At 34.3% G+C, this 20,853-nt stretch overlaps 1 protein-coding gene across 2 annotated transcripts; it reads right to left on the bottom strand.

Annotated features, from left to right (window-relative positions):
- Positions 1–366: 366 nt before the first annotated feature.
- On the bottom strand, positions 367–20,851 carry LOC123709285 (transcription elongation factor SPT6). 2 transcript variants are annotated; one of them, XM_045660485.1, is made up of 26 exons: positions 20,692–20,851; positions 20,508–20,598; positions 19,864–20,063; positions 19,522–19,641; positions 19,040–19,197; positions 18,567–18,700; positions 18,327–18,442; positions 17,885–18,057; positions 17,019–17,172; positions 14,945–15,087; positions 13,978–14,112; positions 13,009–13,163; positions 12,564–12,685; positions 11,638–11,652; positions 10,647–10,831; positions 9,556–9,721; positions 7,855–7,997; positions 7,303–7,397; positions 6,679–6,859; positions 5,974–6,160; positions 5,022–5,713; positions 3,884–4,124; positions 3,151–3,398; positions 2,077–2,281; positions 1,530–1,626; positions 367–1,423 (listed from the first exon to the last, which is right to left on the bottom strand). In XM_045660485.1, the coding sequence occupies exons 1-26, from the start codon at positions 20,728–20,730 to the stop codon at positions 486–488; spliced, it is 5,133 nt and encodes a 1,710-aa protein (XP_045516441.1). In that variant the 5' UTR covers positions 20,731–20,851; the 3' UTR covers positions 367–485. The 2 variants fall into 2 exon arrangements, with proteins under 2 accessions (XP_045516441.1, XP_045516442.1); XM_045660486.1 differs by lacking the exon at positions 11,638–11,652.
- Between the last annotated feature and the right edge of the window lie 2 nt (positions 20,852–20,853).

The following is a 20,853-nucleotide window of genomic DNA, read 5'->3' as shown; positions in this document are numbered from 1 at the left end:
ATAGATTACTAGTAAGGAATATTTTACATAATCTTCAACGTAGGCACATTACTATAGCCAGACTGGATACATATAAAACTAGACAAAAGTAATTAGTGATGAGATTTTCATTATCGTAATGAAAGCCCAAATGTTTAAAAAATGTATAGTAGTAGTGGTAATCATTTAGTTAGAAATATAAATATATATATATATATCTTCAGAGTGATATAGAAGTTTTGCGCAAGAAAACAGTGTAATTGATTATACAAACGCTTAATTCATTTAATTGCTACTCTACCAAATTTCTTGGTATCGAAAGAAGACATGGACATAAACCGCTACTTCCGTATTCCAGTTTATTTAACTATCTAAATGGGTAATTCATGAATTGCTAACTATTTATTTGTGTCATCCAATTTATATGAAAGTCCGCAACGATTACACATAGCGTATACGTATACGTACTATACGTACAAAAATAAAAATTTCCATCAGTCTTCATACTAGTTCTCGTCATAGAGCGGTGTTGCGTCGCCGAGTGACATCGACCTGGGTGACGTATTCGTGTGGGGGGTAGAACGCACTGAGTGTGCCCTGGACGACCTTCCAGAGTGGCCGTGGGGGGTACTTCTGGCGTCATGTCTGGGTGTAGATCTCATGTCATGTCGGGGGGTGGATCTCGAGTCCATTCTGGGCGTGCGAGATTGTCGCGGAGTCGACATTCCTTCGCTGCTACGAGGGGTTGCAGGGGTGTCTCTAACGGTTCGATGTCTAACCCAGTCTTCGGCGGCCTTTTGCCAGTCCGACGGCTCCGTAAATACTGGAAGCTGCTTGTGTCGCGGTATGACTGGCGTTAGGAAGTCTGGCTGCCTGGGAGTGGTGGCGAACGGTGTCATGTAGGGTGTTTGAGCTGATGGGGTGTAAGGTGTGTTTATGTATGCCGGGCCGGGTGTGTGCGCTGGAGTGTGGAAGGCCGGCGTGTGAGCGGCCGGTGTGTGATACATTGTAGATGTCATCCCGCCGTGTGGTGTTCGCAGAGCTGGCGTCCTCTGCGCTGGAGTTCCACTTGGGGGTGGATCTCTGAAGTGTTCTTTGAACCATTTTAAGAGACTTCCTAGCGAATCAAACATTCTCTGTCTGAATTTGTATCCATCTGGCGTCACCGATACGTACTCGTGCGTACATTTATTTCGCGGCAGGTAAGATAGAAGGAATCTGCCGGGATGATTCTTAGCTGCCGACACCACGTAGTGAATTTTATTTGCGTTTTTAGATTTCTCTTCTTTGAGCAACTCTTCGGCTTTGTCTCGCATGCCGCCTAAAGGTTTGTAATATTTGTAGGCAATGAGATCTCGCGCGTGACCGGCCATTGGAGTTACATATCTAGCTATAATTTCATCTAAGTCTTCAAATTCTGAACCCTGTATCCAGAGACTGCGACCTGATGAATAAATGTCACAATCAGTTATTTAGAAACATATACAACGAAAGATTTTTAATTTGTATTACGGGCTAAAAAGCCTGAAACCGCAAAACAAGTCACAAACCTAACGAAAACGCATTTTCTTTGCCTTCCTCTCGCACATCAATGTGTTGGCAAATACCTTCTGCCACCTTCCAGGTCACCGTGAGATGATCAGATCCCTGCAATTTTATAAAATTATTAACTAATTAAATTGGGAAATTAATATATTTTTAGATTAGTTTTAATTTTTCAAATAAAACGAAATATTCCTATTATTTAGACTGTATGTGATAGATCATAATCTACATTAAATTGTATATTCTCTATGCCTCTTTTACGTTGTAAATTGTTAACCTGTGTAGTTGAAATATTCATTAGATCACTTCAATCACAACGTAACTTACGAATACAACATTCAAAGTTGGCGTCTTCCATGTTACGAAGTATGCATAAATCGATATTTAAAGAATTTGTTGATATTTCAAACTCAAACTCATTACGACTTTAATGTTAAATCGATTCTAAATTTACATTTACCACAAGTTCGCAAGTCAAGAGCGTACAGCGGGCAAGAAACTCTCCGCCATGTTTTTAATCACCATCTTTAGTAGGAGTATTTTTTTTCTCACCTTACTACTGGGTCTCACAATAACTTCTCCTTGTGCCATTTTCTCCATAAGTTTTTCTGCTTCGGCGAAAGATATATTTCTAAATGATGGGTGCACTATAACTCTTTTCACGTATTGCATTCGCTCCTTAGTTTGTTTCGCCTCTTTATCCTTTCGCAAGTCTTTCTCTTCTGTTTCTTGATCGTAATAGGGATCTTTCGTTGGTCTTTAAAAAAAAATACACATTTCAAATTCTATCTGTATATTTTTTTAGTGGTATTTAATTTGAACTCTAGGAACTATCACCATTTCGCCATAGGACACATAAAAAATGTGTGCGTGTACTAGTGTACACACGAAAGAAGTGAAATTTCTTTATGACTTTATTTTTAGAAAAATTGATTTCCTATATACAACTTTACAGAAATTTAACAAAAAAAAAGTTTAACAAAAGGCTTTCATTATCATAAACATGAATACAAATAATACAATTATTTCATTTAACCTTACTATTACTAAGATTAATACAGAACTTCATTAATTGTAATAGAATTATCACAATCATTGTTATCATTATTATATATTTTTGTTATTAATGGCTTCGAATCTATTCTCGAAGAAAAATATGACGCGTAACCGCAATTTTTTTTCCAACGCCGATAAAAAAGTTTCACTTCAATAACGTTTATTTTTAATTACTTATAAAGTAGAAATTAATTTTTGATTTTAAATTACTTATTTAGTCGATTCGAAAAATGTATTAAAGATTCTGATTAAAAGTGAGATTTAAGCTAGTGTTATTATATTCGTAATGTTAAAAGGAATAAATCTAAATTAAATACTGTACGATAATTGTTAGTGTCTTTTGTGCTCGCACTTTACCCACATGACGCCCACTAAACCTGCTAATGACAATGTACATATCGATGGAGTGACGATATATATCTCGGACATATATATTAGTTTCTAAAACAACAGCGAATAATTAGATATTTTATTATTAGAATGATATATAATAATTGTTTGTTTAGTCAATATCTAATCATTTTCATAATAATCTTGATTGTGCAGATCACAAATAAATCATTTACAAACCTCCACTCGTTATTTTTATCGAGCAAATCAGACGACTTAGAAGAGCAATCGACCGAGAATCGTTCGACATCTATCTTAAGCACTCGACAATGTATCGTCTGTCCGATTCGTACGCGTTCCGTCGGATCTGTTACGTGTCGGTCCGATAAGTTCTTGATATGAATGTATCCGGAAAGTCCGTTATCGAGACGAATACGTACACCCGTCGCTTGACCCGGACACGCGCCCGCATCGAAGTGATTCCATACCTAAAATAGATTAGTTATAAGTAGACACGCATATCGTGCAAGGTTAATATGAAACGAATGGTAAACAAAATCTTCAATGAAAGAAGCGCAAAAATGTCCGAGAATTTTAATTGATATATTTATGGCCGCACTAACAAGGTCATAAAAAAAACAGATAAATATTACAAAAGACACAGCAATAATTATTAAATTTTTTAAAGCGGTCAGCACATAATAAAATACTTAGTCAAGCCTTTAAGCAACCACGGCAATGTGCGTAATAACTATACGTCTACTAAAAATACACGACAGTTCTAATATTTTAAAAGGTAATCTTAAGTAAGTGTAATCTTAATACATTGTATTTGCCATTTTTTTTTAATAAGATATAACTTATTAAAATAAGTACACGTAGTACTATGCCTGCGTGCTTGTAATAAAATATTCACAAAAACTTTTTTAAATACTACTAAATTATGTATGTCTACTATATGATATAGAATTACCTCAGAGAGCTCAGGAAAGTCATTCTTATGACAGAAGGGACATTCCCAAAGGCCTGTCTCGTCATTCCTCACAGGATTGGCCTGATCCAACATCTCCCTTTGTGGCTTTCTGTGAGTGATTCCGACGACACTGGCTAATACCATCTTTCCAACAAAAAATGTTTCTGGCGATTCTTTGGTTAGGATATCGAACATCTCTTCAGGAGTCGTCGATCTGTATGAAACTCTGAGATCTTTGTACCTGAAAGAAATACAATCGTCTATTACTATTAAAAAGCTATTGGTTATCTACGGTAGTTATTGAATAGTCTGTGCAATATTGTCTGTTATATAAGAACATAACTAATAATTATTGCATGTGTGTAGCACTCGTTTTTGATTGTATGGTTAAAAGCGTCGCACAACCGGCAATCATCTTTAACAACAACAACCCTTTTTCGGCCAGATTTAACTAGGCAATCATATATGATAATACCAAGAAAATTAGCTTCAATTTATGTACGCTATAAACGTATAAATGTATCGAGATCATACCTGTGTACATCTGGCTGATTTTTAAAATTTTTATTTATTTTTATTATTTTATAGAACAGGCAGGAGGCTCACCTGATGTTTAGTGATAATTTTTATGTAAATTGCCATGATGTAGACGATTTTTTATTTGAAAAACAACGAAATGTTTTTTTTTTTAAATCCATTAATACTAGCGGCCAAATTTTGATAGGCAACTTGGTAAATATATATTCTAGATATAAAAATACATAAAAAAATGTTTTTTTTTAATGTATCAAGTAGATGATCAACCTCCTGTGCCTGACACACGCCGTCGACTTTTTGGGTCTAAAGCAAGCCGGTTAATATTAAACGCGCACATAGAAAGAAAGTCCATTGGTGCACAGCCGGGAAACAAACCCTGAAGGTGAAGTCGCACCCTGAAGCTGCTAGGCCAACGCTACTCTTGATCCTATTTTAGTCTTAAAAAACTTATTTTAATTGTATGTAAAGTACATACACATACATGGATACAATACACTTCAATACAAAACTGCAACCTCAGCAAGTTTTTTTTTGAGGAACTTTTTATTTCCCTATTGAGCAAAATTGGTTCGAATTAAAAAAATACCTTTGTCATACATACCTAGAATTTAACTCCGCTCGGATGTCATACAGCGTGATACTCTTATTACCGAAGCCCTGTCTTTCCAACTCCTCGGCAAACGCATCTAGATCCAGATCTTTCAACCTCTCTGGGGCCTCCAGGATCTCTTCCAGGGCTCCCGCAGGATTGGCGTCTTCGTCTTCATATTCGAGGGCATCAACTGCCATCTTCCTTGCCCACTCATATGTTTCCGGATGCACTCTTGACCCGTCCAGAACTTCTATATACGCCTCTGTACTATCTCCAAGGCTACTTGTGTCAATTTTGATGAATCCCGAACAGTTGATAAACACTTTCGGCCCCATGTGACACACTGTGACCAATTGCGTACGATTTTCTAGCTTTTGATTGGTCTGTTTGAAGAGTTTGATCAGGGCCTGAGCCTTTCTTGGTCCCAAACCGCACACAAATTGGAGGAGTTCCGTCCCTCGTCCCGTTAATACGGCTTCATTGACGTCAACGCCGACTTCGTTGACTCTGTTGACGAATTCTAGTTCAATTCCTTCAAGAAGGTCCTCTTTGGTGATCTGGTCTTGTAGGGGATGGTACCGAAGGCACAGTATTTCCTCATCAGGTCCACAAAGCTGTGAAATCTCCATAAGTGGGTCTTGTAATAATCGGGCTTGGCATATCGCTTGTCTCAGTACGTCGGGATATTCCCTGAAGTCATTCTGGAAATTCAACGAACAATTATAAATGAGATGAAAGTCTAAATAACATTAAATTACAATTGTACAGATCTTTACACCCTTAAATGTTAGATATTTTACTAATAAAAAATAGATTACTGTAAAGAAAATAAATTATAACAATGCTTAGTATAAATAATTATGACATTATGATTCTGTTTATTAATATAATATAAAAATATTTGCAGTTCATTGACTTTACTGGCAGAACTGTTCATTTCATAACATTTGGTTCAACTCACCCTTCCTCGTATACTATTACTGTAAATCTTGCTGATATGGTTATCTGCTATCTCTATAGGTATCCTGGGAAACTGCTCATCCTCAATCAACTGTTGAATGCACTCAGACACGTCCGCCTTAATATTGAGAGCCTCTCGTGACTCACCCCCTATCACTATCACGTGAGGCTTTTTGCGGAGAATGAACCTATGGGATAATTAACTAAGTTTTTAACGGCCTTCCAAAATGATTTAATGATACACGACTTACCTGCTTAATTTGCCAATGTTTCGGGTTTTATCTATGACACGAATTATGAGGATAAAGAGGATGTGATGTAAAAAATCAAGAAGTGTTTGACTTTGTTTAGCAGTAACAATCTAGATTTTTCTTTGAAATATAAATTGTCGTTTGTTTAATGTCAAATTTCAGTTTTATTTTATTACTTTTTTGTATCAATTTACTTATGTTGTCTGTTTCATATATATTGTTTATCAATGTAATATGCTTTGGCTATGTATATTGTCTAAGATTTTAGATATAATATGTATGTTAACTGTAAGATTACTAATAAATAAATACTGTATTGTTTAGTTACTTTCTTTTATATTTAAATGCGTAAAGATAGACTTTATGTGAGTAATTGTAAGCTAGTTATTTTGATTGATTATCCGGGTTAGCAATACAATTTACTTAATTTGTACATACACGTAAGGTCATTATACCTTCTAAGTGCGGTAAGGTCGGCCTCTTTGTTTTGCCTCTCAAGAGGATCCCAAGCGTTACGGCGATACAACAAATGCGGTAATCGTAAATGATCGGCGACTTCGCCTCCTCCCACTAACGAACACGCGAACGCACAGTGCGCCCGGTCTGGTACGTACGCTATCGATACAATACGTACACCTATAAAGAAATACGTATTTTCTTTAACACAAATATGAAATAAATATTTATATAGTATATTATATCTTTTAAGAGTCAATTCAAAATATTAACAACATTTTTTCTCTCGTGAATAATATATTCTATACACAATTTCAAAGAAGGGACAATCCAGTCGCAGTGTTTCTGCTTCTGTTTCTAGACTGGGCCATTACATTTATTTAATTCAGACAGAACCTTACCACGTAGACTATATATACTGAAGATACTTTTCATATATTTTTCTAACGATAATTTGTTATACCTTGTACTTTAAACTAACAAAATCAAATAATTATGACGTTACATGGAGTTTATCATATAGCAAAAATCTTTATTAAAACCATTAAAGAAAATATGTCTAAATCAAGATTATGACGGATATAAACATAAATAAATTATACCTATTTAACCAAAAGTGTTACCATTAGACGCATCCCATTCTTCGTCATCATCATCAGAGACTCGGGATTCGTAAGGAGCCACTTTGAGCCAATCATATAAACGTCGTCTGCAACATCTGTAAAAAATATACAGTGTGATCTCTAGTTACAAATACATCTTAAGCACTGGGTTCGCAGTTGTCTAATAACTTCATACGACAACAATATAACTACAAATTACGTCCCACATTCTAGTGGGGCATAGCTACGACTTAGTCCTCCAGAAACATGCTCAAATTAGTAACAATCCATTCAGCATATCTTTCTTAATGTCTAGTCTTATTATTTTAATGAGATTCAACTAAATATATTATATCTAGTAACATAATCTGTATATGTATATGAAGGAGAAAGCTACTTGTCTCGAAATATGGAAAACCACTATAATCAATTGTAAGTCAATATTAAACTTTAATTTAGACGGGATTGCGAAAGAGGTCTAAGAATTCTAACAATTTTAGGAATTTGGGAATAGGCAACATTAGCAAAAAGTTCCATAAATCTCACAATAAAATGTTTTATAAAAGTACATACTTTAGTACATATTCCTTAGATTCCTGCAAGAGAAGAGCTTGCAACTCCCGTCTCAATTCAGGCATAACGATTTTAGTCAAAGCCAATGTGACTGCTTCGATTCGAATATCGTTCCAGGCTTGAACTGTTGCCGCAAACTCATCCTAAAACAAAAAGTTTCGTTCAAAAATACATAATTAACAAAACTTATTCCGAGGAATAACTCAAAGGGTATGTCTAAGATTGTAAAGGTAGAACCAAATTGCTTGGACCTGCTTCCGGAATTGCTTAGACTGTATGTGTAAAATTTGTTAGTAGATTAAGGTAATATAGTTAGTAGTCTATTATAATTATTGTTTGGCATTAATAAATAAATAAAAAAATGATAATTCATACTGTATCGACGATATAATGAATAAAGAGAAAATAATTTTAATGAGAACTAAGGTTGGACCAGAAAAATTGAAAACAAATAATAAAAACCTGCCCCAGTGATGAAATAAGTAGAAAAATTTAATATCATTACCTTAGATTGTACTTATCCTAATTATAACCCTTTCTGCTAAATTGAAACGTATTTCCAATAAGTTTAAATCTAAGGTTCTTATTGAATAAGGACCTTAAAGATTACTTTGTTTTTTATTTGATTATACAGTAAGTGTTTTAGCGTTAACGTTTGTAATGTTTTGTTGTATTATGTATCGTCATCAAATTGTTGCCAACACGCAGAATTCGCATGAAAGAAATATATGGATAGTTAATTTAAATACACTCAAAGTTACTAAGTTCAACCGACAAGCATACATGGTAAATGTCACGAAGTGGATAAAACGAGAGGAGTATGTCGGGACCGTAGCAAATGGAGATCCCTGATCTCTGCCTACTGCTTAAGTAAAGAAGTGAAAAGCACAACAACACAACTAACGATAAAAGGAAAAATTTGTCTGAAGATTCCATTGCCGAGGAAAAAACTATTCTATCAAAATAATTGCTAGCTCACTGAATAGAAAGAAAGAAAACCATTTCTTCAGCCAAATAACATTTAACATTATTAATTTAATTATGTACTAACAATTTCCAAAAAAATTATACCGCAATAAGAGAAAGCTCAGATTATCAGGAAACGCTATTTTCGAGTCCATTGACCGTTGATTTTATTATTGCTTTGATTAATGATTTTTTCGATTTGTTTCAATATAATTTTTTCATACATTGGAATCATTACTTAACGAATAAAAGTACGTATATTGTTACGACCAATCACAATCCAAAGTCACTTGGCTTTGGCTAGTGCGCTCAGGGAAAGCAGGACAGTTCTGATCGAGTATTCAGTGGAGCATTGTGGTGGTGACATTGTAATGAGTATATGTGAATTGTGATTGGGAGATTGTGATTAGAAGTGAGATCGGAGACTTGAACCCGCTGTCCGTTATAATTTCATTTAATAGAGTGAAAGGAATGAATCTAAATTAAATATTTTACAATTATATTATTATTATTATTCGTGGCCTTTGTGCTCTCACTTAACCCAGAAGACTAATCCTGCTAAATGACGATGTCCATAGGGATAAATGAGATAGACACTCGTCATTTGCTGCGCCAAAACTTTACAGTTCTCCTCAGTATACAAAAATGTTTTTTATTTTATATTTATATTATGACATGACAAAATTAGTAAACAAAAAAATAAGATTATATTTTTTTTAGTCTGTTCTTAAATACCTTCTGATATAACTGCTTCAACTCTTCCAAATAACTGGGGCCAGTGTTGCCTTCAAGATTCTCGCTGATGTTGAGATCCAGCAACTTGTCTTCCGCAGCCATGGTCAGTTTCAGAAACTGATCTCCAGTCAAATCGCGAACAGGTTTCTTATTCAGGTATTTTAAACTGTAATTAAAAAAAGCTAAACAGCTTAGTAACAGTTAAGTGATACCGCCGCCTACTCAATGCCAGAGGGCTCGCGAGTGCGTTGCCGGCCTTTAAGGAATTGATTTTTCGTGCCTGACACACAGGCGATTTTAACATTCCTCATAACATCATTCCGTCGCCAAACAAGCTATTGTTAAGGCGCACATAGAAAGAAATAGTCCATTGATGCAAAGCCGTGATTCGAACGCATGCCTTCAACATGTGTGGCTCAGCCACTAAGTCAACACTGCTCGAACAGTGAAAGCCTTCAATTTATTAGTTAATTTATGTCTAATGACATAAGTGTATGCGTACTTGTATTGTCTCTGATCTGTTTCACCGCCATTTATATGGACTTACCTATACCAAAATATTAACGATCAATTGTAAACATTGCAATTGATCCAAATTACAAGGTTACACACACTGCTGTAGGCGTTAGATATTTAAAAAAATCTAAACTATTCTAGAAGCTTAAAATATTTTGTAGGTTTGTCTTTAAGTCCCGTAATTGTATAATAAAACTTTTCCACTGAAATTATATTTTTTCTCCTTGTTGTCTGGAAGAATACGCTAGGTCAAGACCACAATTTGCATTCTTAACCAAAAATCAACCAAATTCTATGCAACAATAAAAAATGCAATTACAACATCAAAATATAAACACGAAAACTCTTTCCAAATACATTCAAAACCGTTTACGACGACATCGTTTAGAACAACATCGGTAATATTGACGAAAATCAAAAGTCCCGACTGAATTCTATTGTATTATGTACTTAATAACAACGTCATGTGCTGTTACGACTATCGACCAAATATGCGTAGTTCCTTCAGTGTCGTTATAACTGATTTTGACTAATTAATCAGCAACACACGCACATCACGTTGAATAATAACTTACCCAAAACAGGAGTGACTCTCATCAATCATCTTCAGCCCCTTGGTAGTGGGTTTAACGGTAATAGTGGCCCTTTCCCGCAACGTGTCCCTCAGAGTAGAGCGAAGTAGGGGCTCACGGGCCAATTGGACCCCGCACATGTACACAGCACGACGTAACACTTCACCTGAAGATCCGCCCGTTGGGGTCTAGAAATTATATGTAAAAAAATATTAAAGTCAATTTTAAGTTGAATATCATTTATATGTCAAATTCCGAGTCGTTGTTACACACACATATAAATAAAATCAGTGGCGCTACAACCTTTTTAGGTCTTGGCCTCAGATTCTGTATCTGTTTCATGATCATTTATTAATCGAATAGGCAAGTAGGTGATCAGCCTTCTGTGCCTGACGCACGCTGTCGACTTTTTGGGTCTAAGACAAGCCGGTTTCCTCACGATGTTTTCCTTCACCGTTCAAGCCAATGTTATGCGCACATAGAAATAAAATCTATTGGTGCACAGCCAGGGATCGAACCTACGACCTCAGGGATGAGAGTCGCATGCTGAAGCCACTAGGCCAACACTGCTCATGACAGTGTTGACACACACCTATAGTTCTCTCAATATCTGTAGCGCTGATGATGTAACCGTAAAATCGCGGGCTTCAACAGCTCAATATTAAAATCGAAATTGCAATCACTACTGCTTATGGGAATTACACAGTATCGGTGAGTAAAGAAGTTGCCACTTTGATATAACAAAGGTAAAAATATGACGAGTATGCTCGCAAGTGCGTTGCCGGCCTAATAAAATTCGTACAATCTTTTCAGGGTTTCACATAGTTGTGGTGCGCAGTTCAAACAATTTGTATGATTAAAATGAGTGGCGGAGTTTCTCGCAGGTTCTTCTTGCCCGCTCTACGCCCTTAGCTTGCGAACTGGTAGTAAATGTAAATTTAGAATCGATTTAACATCTTTTCTGTTGACGTTCATAGGTGTAATTGGAGCCTACCTGAATACCTGGTACCTGTGAATAAAGTTATTTTGAGTTTGAGTTTGAAATATCATCAAATTCTTTAAATAACGATTTATGCATACTTCGTAACATGGAAGACGCCAATTGAAGTGATCTAATGAATATTTCAATTACACGGGTTAACAATATTAGAATGTGAAAGAGACATAAAGAATAGACAATTTAATATAGATTATGATATTTCACATATGCTCAAATAGATAATAAGAATATTTAGTTTTTAGAATCAATTCAACATCTTTTCTGCTGGCGTTCAGAAGTGTAATTGATTACCTATATGATTTAATTGTGTTTTAATGCAATTCTAGTTATTATGAGTATTAAAGTATAAACATTTAATTACAATAATAATTCTTATTATAAAATTGATCCCCCATAAGACTTATAAAAGACGCGTGTAAATGTTTTAAAATTGATACTTTAGACTCTCGACGTAAACATTACGATATAATGCTACCCCACGACCTCATATAGTATAATTAATTAAAATTTCCCTTCCATGCCTGCCAGGCTTGTAATCGTTCTTTGTTTTACGTTCCTCTAATCAATACCAACTATGCAAAAAAACTCAGTTTGTCTCGCACAAACCCGAAATACGAGCACTATTTAAGCCTTAACTTGTTTAAGCTATCGCGGAACACGCTTAAAAGGAGTATTAAGAATATCCATAGCGCTTAATCACGTGCATCATGAGCACACCCCACATACAAACCTCACTTTCACACCATCAACACAACACACACTGCCGAATTAGGTATTTCGTTAAATGTATCTAATAATTTTTATTTATCAATTCCTTTCGTAAATGTTTGAACGTTTTTGTATATATCATGTATTCCATCATTGCCTATATATATTGTTTTATATAACTTAAGTTAGCTGATTACGAAATAAATACTTACATAGTCTTGGGCAGCCTCCAAAGGCGGAACAGAGGGTTGTTCGACCTCGTGTCTCTGATAGTTATCACGCACGTTCTCAGCGAATTGTTCGGCTGACAGACCGAACTTGCGTACCAGAGGTTCTATAAAAAAATTTTTTGAGTAATTTGTATAGATAAAATATGAAATTTTCGTTTGTAGTGAGTTGAAAATTTTGAGGCTCACAAACACTAATATTAGAGAAAATTGATTTTAAAAATTTATCTTTATATATGGTTAATTTGTACAATTATTTATTTTGTTACTTTTATATTGAATAAAGTACAAAATTATAATATATGATTCTTTTCCTGGAGATATATTTAGAAACTAACAACAAAATGGTATTGATGTCGCTAGGTAGGTTTGTCAGTCGCCAGTCACCTACAATAAAAGGAAAATTGTATAATCACTCATTGTAACTTACCAAGTCCAGCCTTTCTGCATAGTTCGTAAGGCCCCGATCGAACCGCATACTTCACCTCAGTGGTCTCTTCATCGTCAGGCAACGCAGCTTCTATCGCCGCTGCTGCCTCGTCTGGGTCTTCACCGTTCTTTTCTGCTTCTTCACGGGCATATTTCCTGAAAAAGTGATATTGATTGTATAACCTCATCCAATTCGATTAATCGTCAAAGTTTCTCGACTTTCATTGGTTAGACTTATTGTCAAAACAATAAAGCTTTTTCATAAAAGGATGAACCTCTATAATGCCTTTCCACGTCAGAATGAATTGCTTAGTGCATTCATAAGTTAACTTGTTTTACTCAGAACTTTCTTGGATTAAATCCAAAATATTTTTTTTCTATTATATGTATGCATTACACTGTATTATATTCGGGAACCCTTATAATTAAAATATACCAGTGTCAGAATGCCCAGCTCTTCCATAACAAAGTTTATATTTATATATAACTGTTTACAACAAATTATTTTTCAGTAGGCGATGCGTGTTTTTGAGTCATACCAAAAAATGTAGCAAGTTATACAAACTAGAACCAATATGTAGCCTCGATAACAGTAGTGGACGGCGTGTACAAACGTAATGCTTGTAATTAATAAGTTTCCAAAGATACCTATGCCTTAATTTGCTATTTAATTTAGCAAGATAGTGGTAACAGAATTCCCTTCATGTTATCGGAAAGCTAAGCCGACAAAATATAAAGATTGTTCGTAACTGAAGCCGAAATTTTAGTTACGATAAAAAAGTCGAAAATTTAGTTACGATATTAATAAAGTGTCAAATTTTAGATAAACAAGATATTAAGAATCTTGAAAGCGAAAGTTTTTTTATATATTGTGTAAACTTTCTTAGGCCTTTAAAACATACTATGAACAAAAAAAAATGAACGAAAAATTTACAAAAAGATGAACATCAATTTACGAAAAAAAACTTACTTTTTCTCTTCAATCTCCGACTTCCTTTCTTTGCCGCGTTGCACTTTCTGCATTTCAGGTAGGTCATGTGAGTAGTACAACAGGAAATGTGTGTGAACATCGCGCAATTCTTCGGGTGTTTGCACGTTTTTTAACCTATAGAAATAGATACATGTAATAGGATAACAGAATACTTTATCATTGCGGACCCGACAGACGTTGTTCTGTAAGTATTCAATACAAAGAGACATCTAATTGTTAATATACACCATTGTCATTTTAACATCCGCAAAAAGAATCGCCAAAATCGATCCAGCTAAGGACGAGTTAAAAACACACCCACAGGTTTATATCTGTGGTCATAGATCAGACAATGATAAGTAAATTTTTGCTAAGTATGACTTATCATATTCTGACCTATGGCCACAGATATATATCGGACAAGGAAAGAAATAACTCCGGCTAAAGTTAATTCTGATTTAGCAGAACTAACGGGGTTGGTCGGAAATTCGTTCGGCAGTACTTCAGTGTCCAGCTGATTCAACGTAGTGGCGACAAAAACTGCCTTAAGAAACGACCACTTCTGGAACGAGGGACGTCGAGGTGATACGGATGGAATTTCGTATTCTGCCTTGACGTCCGATGATGAAAATCAGCTAATATGTATTAATCCGAACACTATGGTAAATGCGGTAGAAGATGCAGAGAGATCCCACATCTCTACGCGACGCCATGGGATCAAGCTGCTGGGAATGACTGGTCGTCGACGGTTCGATTGAACTTTAAGAACTTTAAAATTTTTCGTGGTCACTTTTTCTATTGGAAAGATGTTAAGGGGAGTGAAACGAGATCAGACAATACTATCGCATACACACAGAAAATCTTATAAAGGTTTACAGGGCAGACACATTTCTGTATTTACATAAAGTAAGACAAATTCGCCAGGAATCGAATGGCATATATAATGTGCCATTATTGGCAGATTTACCTTTCAATATCTTCATCCTTGATTAGTCTCATAGCGTCTGGAATAGGCGCGTCGGGGTTCATCATCACTTTATCCATTTGGAATTCGCGCATATTCTCCAACAGTTTCAATAGATTTTCTTTACGTTGCTTTAATTGACACCACTGGGAAGAAAATAAATTCATTTTTATTATCTTTTTTTTTTCTTAGACGGAATCCACTTTTAAAATAGACATACATTTTACATCAGCATAACACACGAGTATGTATACATGACATTTTCCTTTGAATAATTGTTATGTAGAGGGAGGGTAAAACTTGATGAGTTTGTTGACCGTTCTTCTCAGAACCAGGCCTCTTGGTAGTGTTACGAACGGATGGCGTGGTCTTCCACTTTCGCGAATTTTGTAAATTTTATTGACATTCATAAGTATGCGCTAAGACGCATCTAAACATAACGTATTTTGATTGATTGATACTATTTGATGATAAAAAATACGTATTATTTTCGTAAATATACTATACAGCTTCTTTTGTCACTGGGGTTTGTCTTGTATTTAATAATGTATTAACATGTAAAATGTTAATTAACAATAAACTTATTAAAAAATGGAAATCCTAAATGAAACTATTGTTACTGCAAAATATTTTTCAATATAAATACATTTAGTCATACCTCTAGACGACTTTATAGTGCTGGAATTGTCGACTTATGAGTAAGGCGGCCCCGGAATTATAAAAATATTTTGGACGCAAATATAGCGTATCTTAGCCAAGAATAATTCGCATTCAGTTTAAAAACTAAAAACAGTCAAGTAATTTTTGAGTTTATTCATTACACATAAATTGCATTTCAAATCAAATCAAAAAGTTAAATGAGTGGTAAACCATAGAAAATTTATAAAAAAATTCTATGTTTTTATTTTTAAAATTGTTTCCAATCGAAATAAAGATTTCATTACAAGTGCGGAAAGCCTGTCATTGCAAAGAGTTCGACGGTATTTTATTTGAATTAACACCTCTGAAAGATGTGAATCAATACTGAGCCATTGACAAAATGATCTGGTTCGTTCGACCCGTTCAATCAAACGATTGAATCAATTTCATAGTTCATACGAACTAAAGGTCATTTCGAACTGAATCATAATTATTATAATCAATAATTTTACATATTAATTATTAATTAGAAATTTACCTTCTTAATAAAAAAATAATAAAAGAAATATAAATTATTGAAATAACTTGATTAATAAATATTAACTCTAAACTTATTTTGTTATTACTTTAAAAAAGAGAACCTTTCGTAATTAATTATTTTCACGCGCCACTTCGTTAACAATCAACACATAAAAGGACACTATGGCACTAAAATATAAAATTGAAATGGGACCTTTTTTGTTTTAAAGAGTAAAAGTAAATTTTCAAAATATATCGGCTAGTTCAAATAGTTCACAACAATAATAACCGCGACTAATATTGAAAATTGAAACTTCTTTGTACCGCCATAGAATATCTTATTAAACTGAAGTAGAAGCAAACTAAAAGTATAAAATAGATTCTAGCTACAATTTACCTACATTTAAGTATCATATTCAATTGTCTCTCACGTGAATTTTAAATACCAATACATCGTCGGATCCCGCTTGGTTCGTTTGTTACTTTGACTCGTAGCTCAGTTTCCCATGGATCGCTACGACCCACCGCGAGTCGAGACCTCATTGAGCGAACGAATCATTTTCAACGAAGTGACCCATTCGTTAGCAAGAATTATAAGATCTGGTTCTTTTGAACCGATCAATCGCGAACGACACATACATACTCAGTATAATTGCACAGAATGCTTCGGATAACTTTTTACTGGAAAAGTCAAAAGTCGCTACATATCCTCTACATACGACGAATTTATTGCGTGGAGAGAAAAGTAAAAATCAAATAATTTTGTTAAAATGCTTAATTTTTTCGCAACTGTATTAAAAATAGTTATCAATTTGTCAGAAATCTTTGCAATGACAGGCTTTCCGCACTTATAATGAAATATACTATAAATGCAGCATATTATTTAACTTTCTTAAGATAAAAGCAATAATATATCAACCTTGGCATCATATTTATACACTTTCCATAGATCGTTAATACTCAATTCGGGCTGCACATACTCCTTTCTATAGAAGGCTATGAACGGGACTTCCAACGTTTGATTCCTCATAAAGTCCAAAGCCTGACGAATTTTCACCACTGTGCTTGGGCCACTGTAAACAAAATAAACTCTTAACTGACTCTGGGTCTGTGGTTTAAACAATAGAGGATTTTACTTTTACTCCATATTAATCACTCGCGTACAATAGAATATTAGCGAAATAATGAAATGTTAATTGCTATGTAACGAATGAATGCAACTGTTGAAGATAGTGTGACTATGTCTCGTGTCTCGTGCTTATAAAACTAAGAACGTCAAGTCGAAACTGAGTGAGCATAATAAATACAATACTGAAATAATTAGGTATTGATTGTTAATGCCATCCCAGTCCTAGTAAATAAAAAATAAGCAACAAAGAAGATTCATATTGTTTAACATTTCATTAGATAAAAAAGACAATTTAACCGTTAGAGCAGGTGTTAATTTTATGTATTTGACCATTTTTTTATATCTCTAGCTGAACGTTCAAACAGCGATAGCGTAATGGTTTAAACGTGCGACTTCGACCCTGAGGTCTTGCGTTCGAATCAAGGGCAGAGCAACCAATGGTATTTAACACACTGTCACACTACGTCCCACAGGTGGCCAATTTGTTAGTTAAATTCGCTACAACCCGATCTCGACCCGTATCATTTTTAATTCCCCACCCCAAATTTATCCAGAGAATAGTGCCATGAACAAAAAAAATCGATTACAAGACAGATATTAATATCTGTACTCAAGACGAAGGGAGGAAATTTTTGAAATTTATTTTTGTACCATACCGTCTTGATCTCTCCCTAGCCTCTTGAGAATCAGCCTTGGACACAGGCGGTTTCAAGAAAGCCTGTTTGTAAATCCATTCAGCCTCGTCCTCTAACTCAGTACTACCTTCTTCCACGGCCGTGATGGGCACTTCGCGTATTTGCATTCGCTCCGGTACGTCTGTTTTACGTATCTAAAAGCAAAAATAAAAGATACGTAATAAAATTAGATATTATTGTAATTGGTTAAATTTGGTATTTTTTCCCTTCCCTCCATATAACGAAAAAAAATGCTTGGTTCCTTTAAAACGTTATAAGGAGTTTATACTGTATTTGCGAGGTTTTAACGTGAATTATTCATGAGTAATAAACAATTATTGATTTTCAAATTTTAGGTATGTTTCTGTTTCGGTACTCAGTACAGCAAGGCAAGTTAATTGAAAGCTGTATTTTATATATTTACCTCATTATCCAAATCAGTGAAGTGACTTCTCTTTAACTCACTAGGCTCATAGATTTCAAATATAGACTTCTTGCTTGGCCGCTTAGCTTTACCTTTTTTAGTTCTACGTCTTTCACCTTAAAAAAAACATTTATTTAAAAAAAAATACTTTCCACTCTTTAAATATAAAAATGTCATAAACTGAGTTTCAAGTTTTTTAATTTCTACTGGCATGAATCAATGGATAAAGGATAAACTAACCATCCTCTTCCTCGTCTTCTATATATTCATCCAAATCCTCTTCATCTTCTTCATCATAGTCTTCGTCTCCATACTTCTCAAATTCATCATAGTCAAAGTCCACCCCAAATATATCTTGGCCCTCTTGAAGAGAACTGATAAAAACATGCATTTAACTAATAGTGAAAAAAAATAGCAAACCAAATTCGATAATAATTTTGCTTTTCTACAAACCGTATAAATGGTTATAAGCATTGGTACTCATTTATAACAGAGCTTAATTTATGTAATGTCATAATGTGTTGAAGAATCATCTTAACACTTTCAATTATTACAGATAAGTTTAATATTTACGTTTACGCACAATGGACCTATTGAGCGTCTAAGTGCGGAAACAGAGTCCACACATACATACAATATTCATGTTTCTTATAATTTATGAATCTATTTGTCTAATACATATATATATACATAGTTATACACTATTTACTCACGCATCTGTGAATATAGGCTTGCGTTTTTTCTTTCTCTCTGCAATTGGTCTTCCATCATCATCAACAATGAAGTCGTCAGCATCTGATTCCATGTCCTCATTGTCATCATCATATTCCATTTCCCTTGCAGCACCTGGTTCTGAACGATTTTCTTCTTCCTACAAGGAAAAATGTTAGATGAAAAAAATTGCTTTTCTTTCTGATAAAATCTGGAACTGATGGTATTTTTAAAATGTATTAAGGGTGAGAGTTTCTGTTCAATGCTTAATTAAACATAAGAACCAGCCAGTTGAATTCGAAGGTCCTGTTTTGTTTTATTTTTATAATGGAGGCCAATGAAACTAAAAACAAAACTTGATATGTTGAGTAGTATACTTGCGTTATGTTTGCGATATGTCTAAACAGTTATAGAGGCACAATTGCCTGTTAAATTATACATTACACATGAATTATACTACAATTATACATAAATTAAAGTATACCTCATCTGATCCTGCAACAAACAGCTTCTCAGCAATTACTTCTCTTTCTAAATCAGGATCATCATTTCCTTCATTGTCACTATCATCATCTTCCAACCGCCTCAGACGTTTAAATTTATTCTAGAAACATTTATTAAAGAGAGACTTAGTACACTTACGGACTTGTCTCTTTTAAAAACTATGTCAAAAAGCAAAATATATATATATATATATAATAAGCCAATACTCATTAACACCTTCAAAATAAAGCATTAACTATTAAAATAATCATGAGATCTATCTGTTAACTTTCCATATTATTTTTTAAATGTAGTTGTGATTAAATAGAATCTTCTTGCTTACCCTGGCAACTTTGACACCAAGATTCTCCTCAATCAAATCATAATCTTCATCTTCAAGCCTATCATCTAATTCATCATCACTTTTTTTTCTTTTTTTAGGTCCCACACTTGCATCTGAATCTTCTCCATCACTCCCAGACTCTTCTATTGGTGCATCATCTATAAGATCTTTTAATTCTTCTCGAAGCCGTTCCTCATCATCTGTAGATTAATGGTACTACTATATAAAAAATAACTCAGTATACTTAGGGCTTCATTTCACTAATAGCACCAAAAACTGTGAATGTTCAAATTGTTGTGTAACTATGCTTTAAATAAAGACATCCACTACAGAAAGACAATCCATAACAGATTTGTTAGTAAAAACGAAAAATATGTTCCTTATAAATATTTCACTTTTTTATCAGATATAAATAATAAAATATGTATTCTGCTCGCTTTTTAACATCTTGTTAAACATTCCTAACCCAAAATGATTACTATAGAATAACCTAAAACAGTAAAGGACATAAAAATACATAACTTTTACTAAATTTCTAAACATAGTAGGCTAAATTTGTAATTACTACAACACTTGAAAATGAAGCTAAGCCCAAAAATAAGGAATTGGGCGAAACCAGAAATTGATTACAATCAATTACAAACCATCCTCTTCTTCATCTTCGTCGTCACTTTGTACAGCAGCTTTACGTTTTGGTTTCTTTCTTTCTGCGGGCTTCTCATCTTCAGAATCCAACTAAAACATAAAACATAATTCCATTGTTTTCAACGACTAAAAGTGTAATGAAAGTTTGGTCGAAACATAGTAAAATTGGGACGTATTACTAACCTCGCTTTCTTCGGCTTCGGACTCGAGAAAGTCTGCCATTATCAAAAGAAAATGATTTGTGTATTCTTAGGACCACTAATATATAATTAAAGTAAGTAATAACTTATTTTAAGTTAATTTCTCAAATAATTTGGGGCATTGGTAAAAATCATTACAAATCAC

This window comes from Pieris brassicae, chromosome 5 (genome assembly GCF_905147105.1).
Source record: "Pieris brassicae chromosome 5, ilPieBrab1.1, whole genome shotgun sequence".
In the NCBI taxonomy this organism is placed as follows: domain Eukaryota; kingdom Metazoa; phylum Arthropoda; class Insecta; order Lepidoptera; family Pieridae; genus Pieris; species Pieris brassicae.
This window is presented reverse-complemented; position numbering and strand designations above follow the sequence as displayed.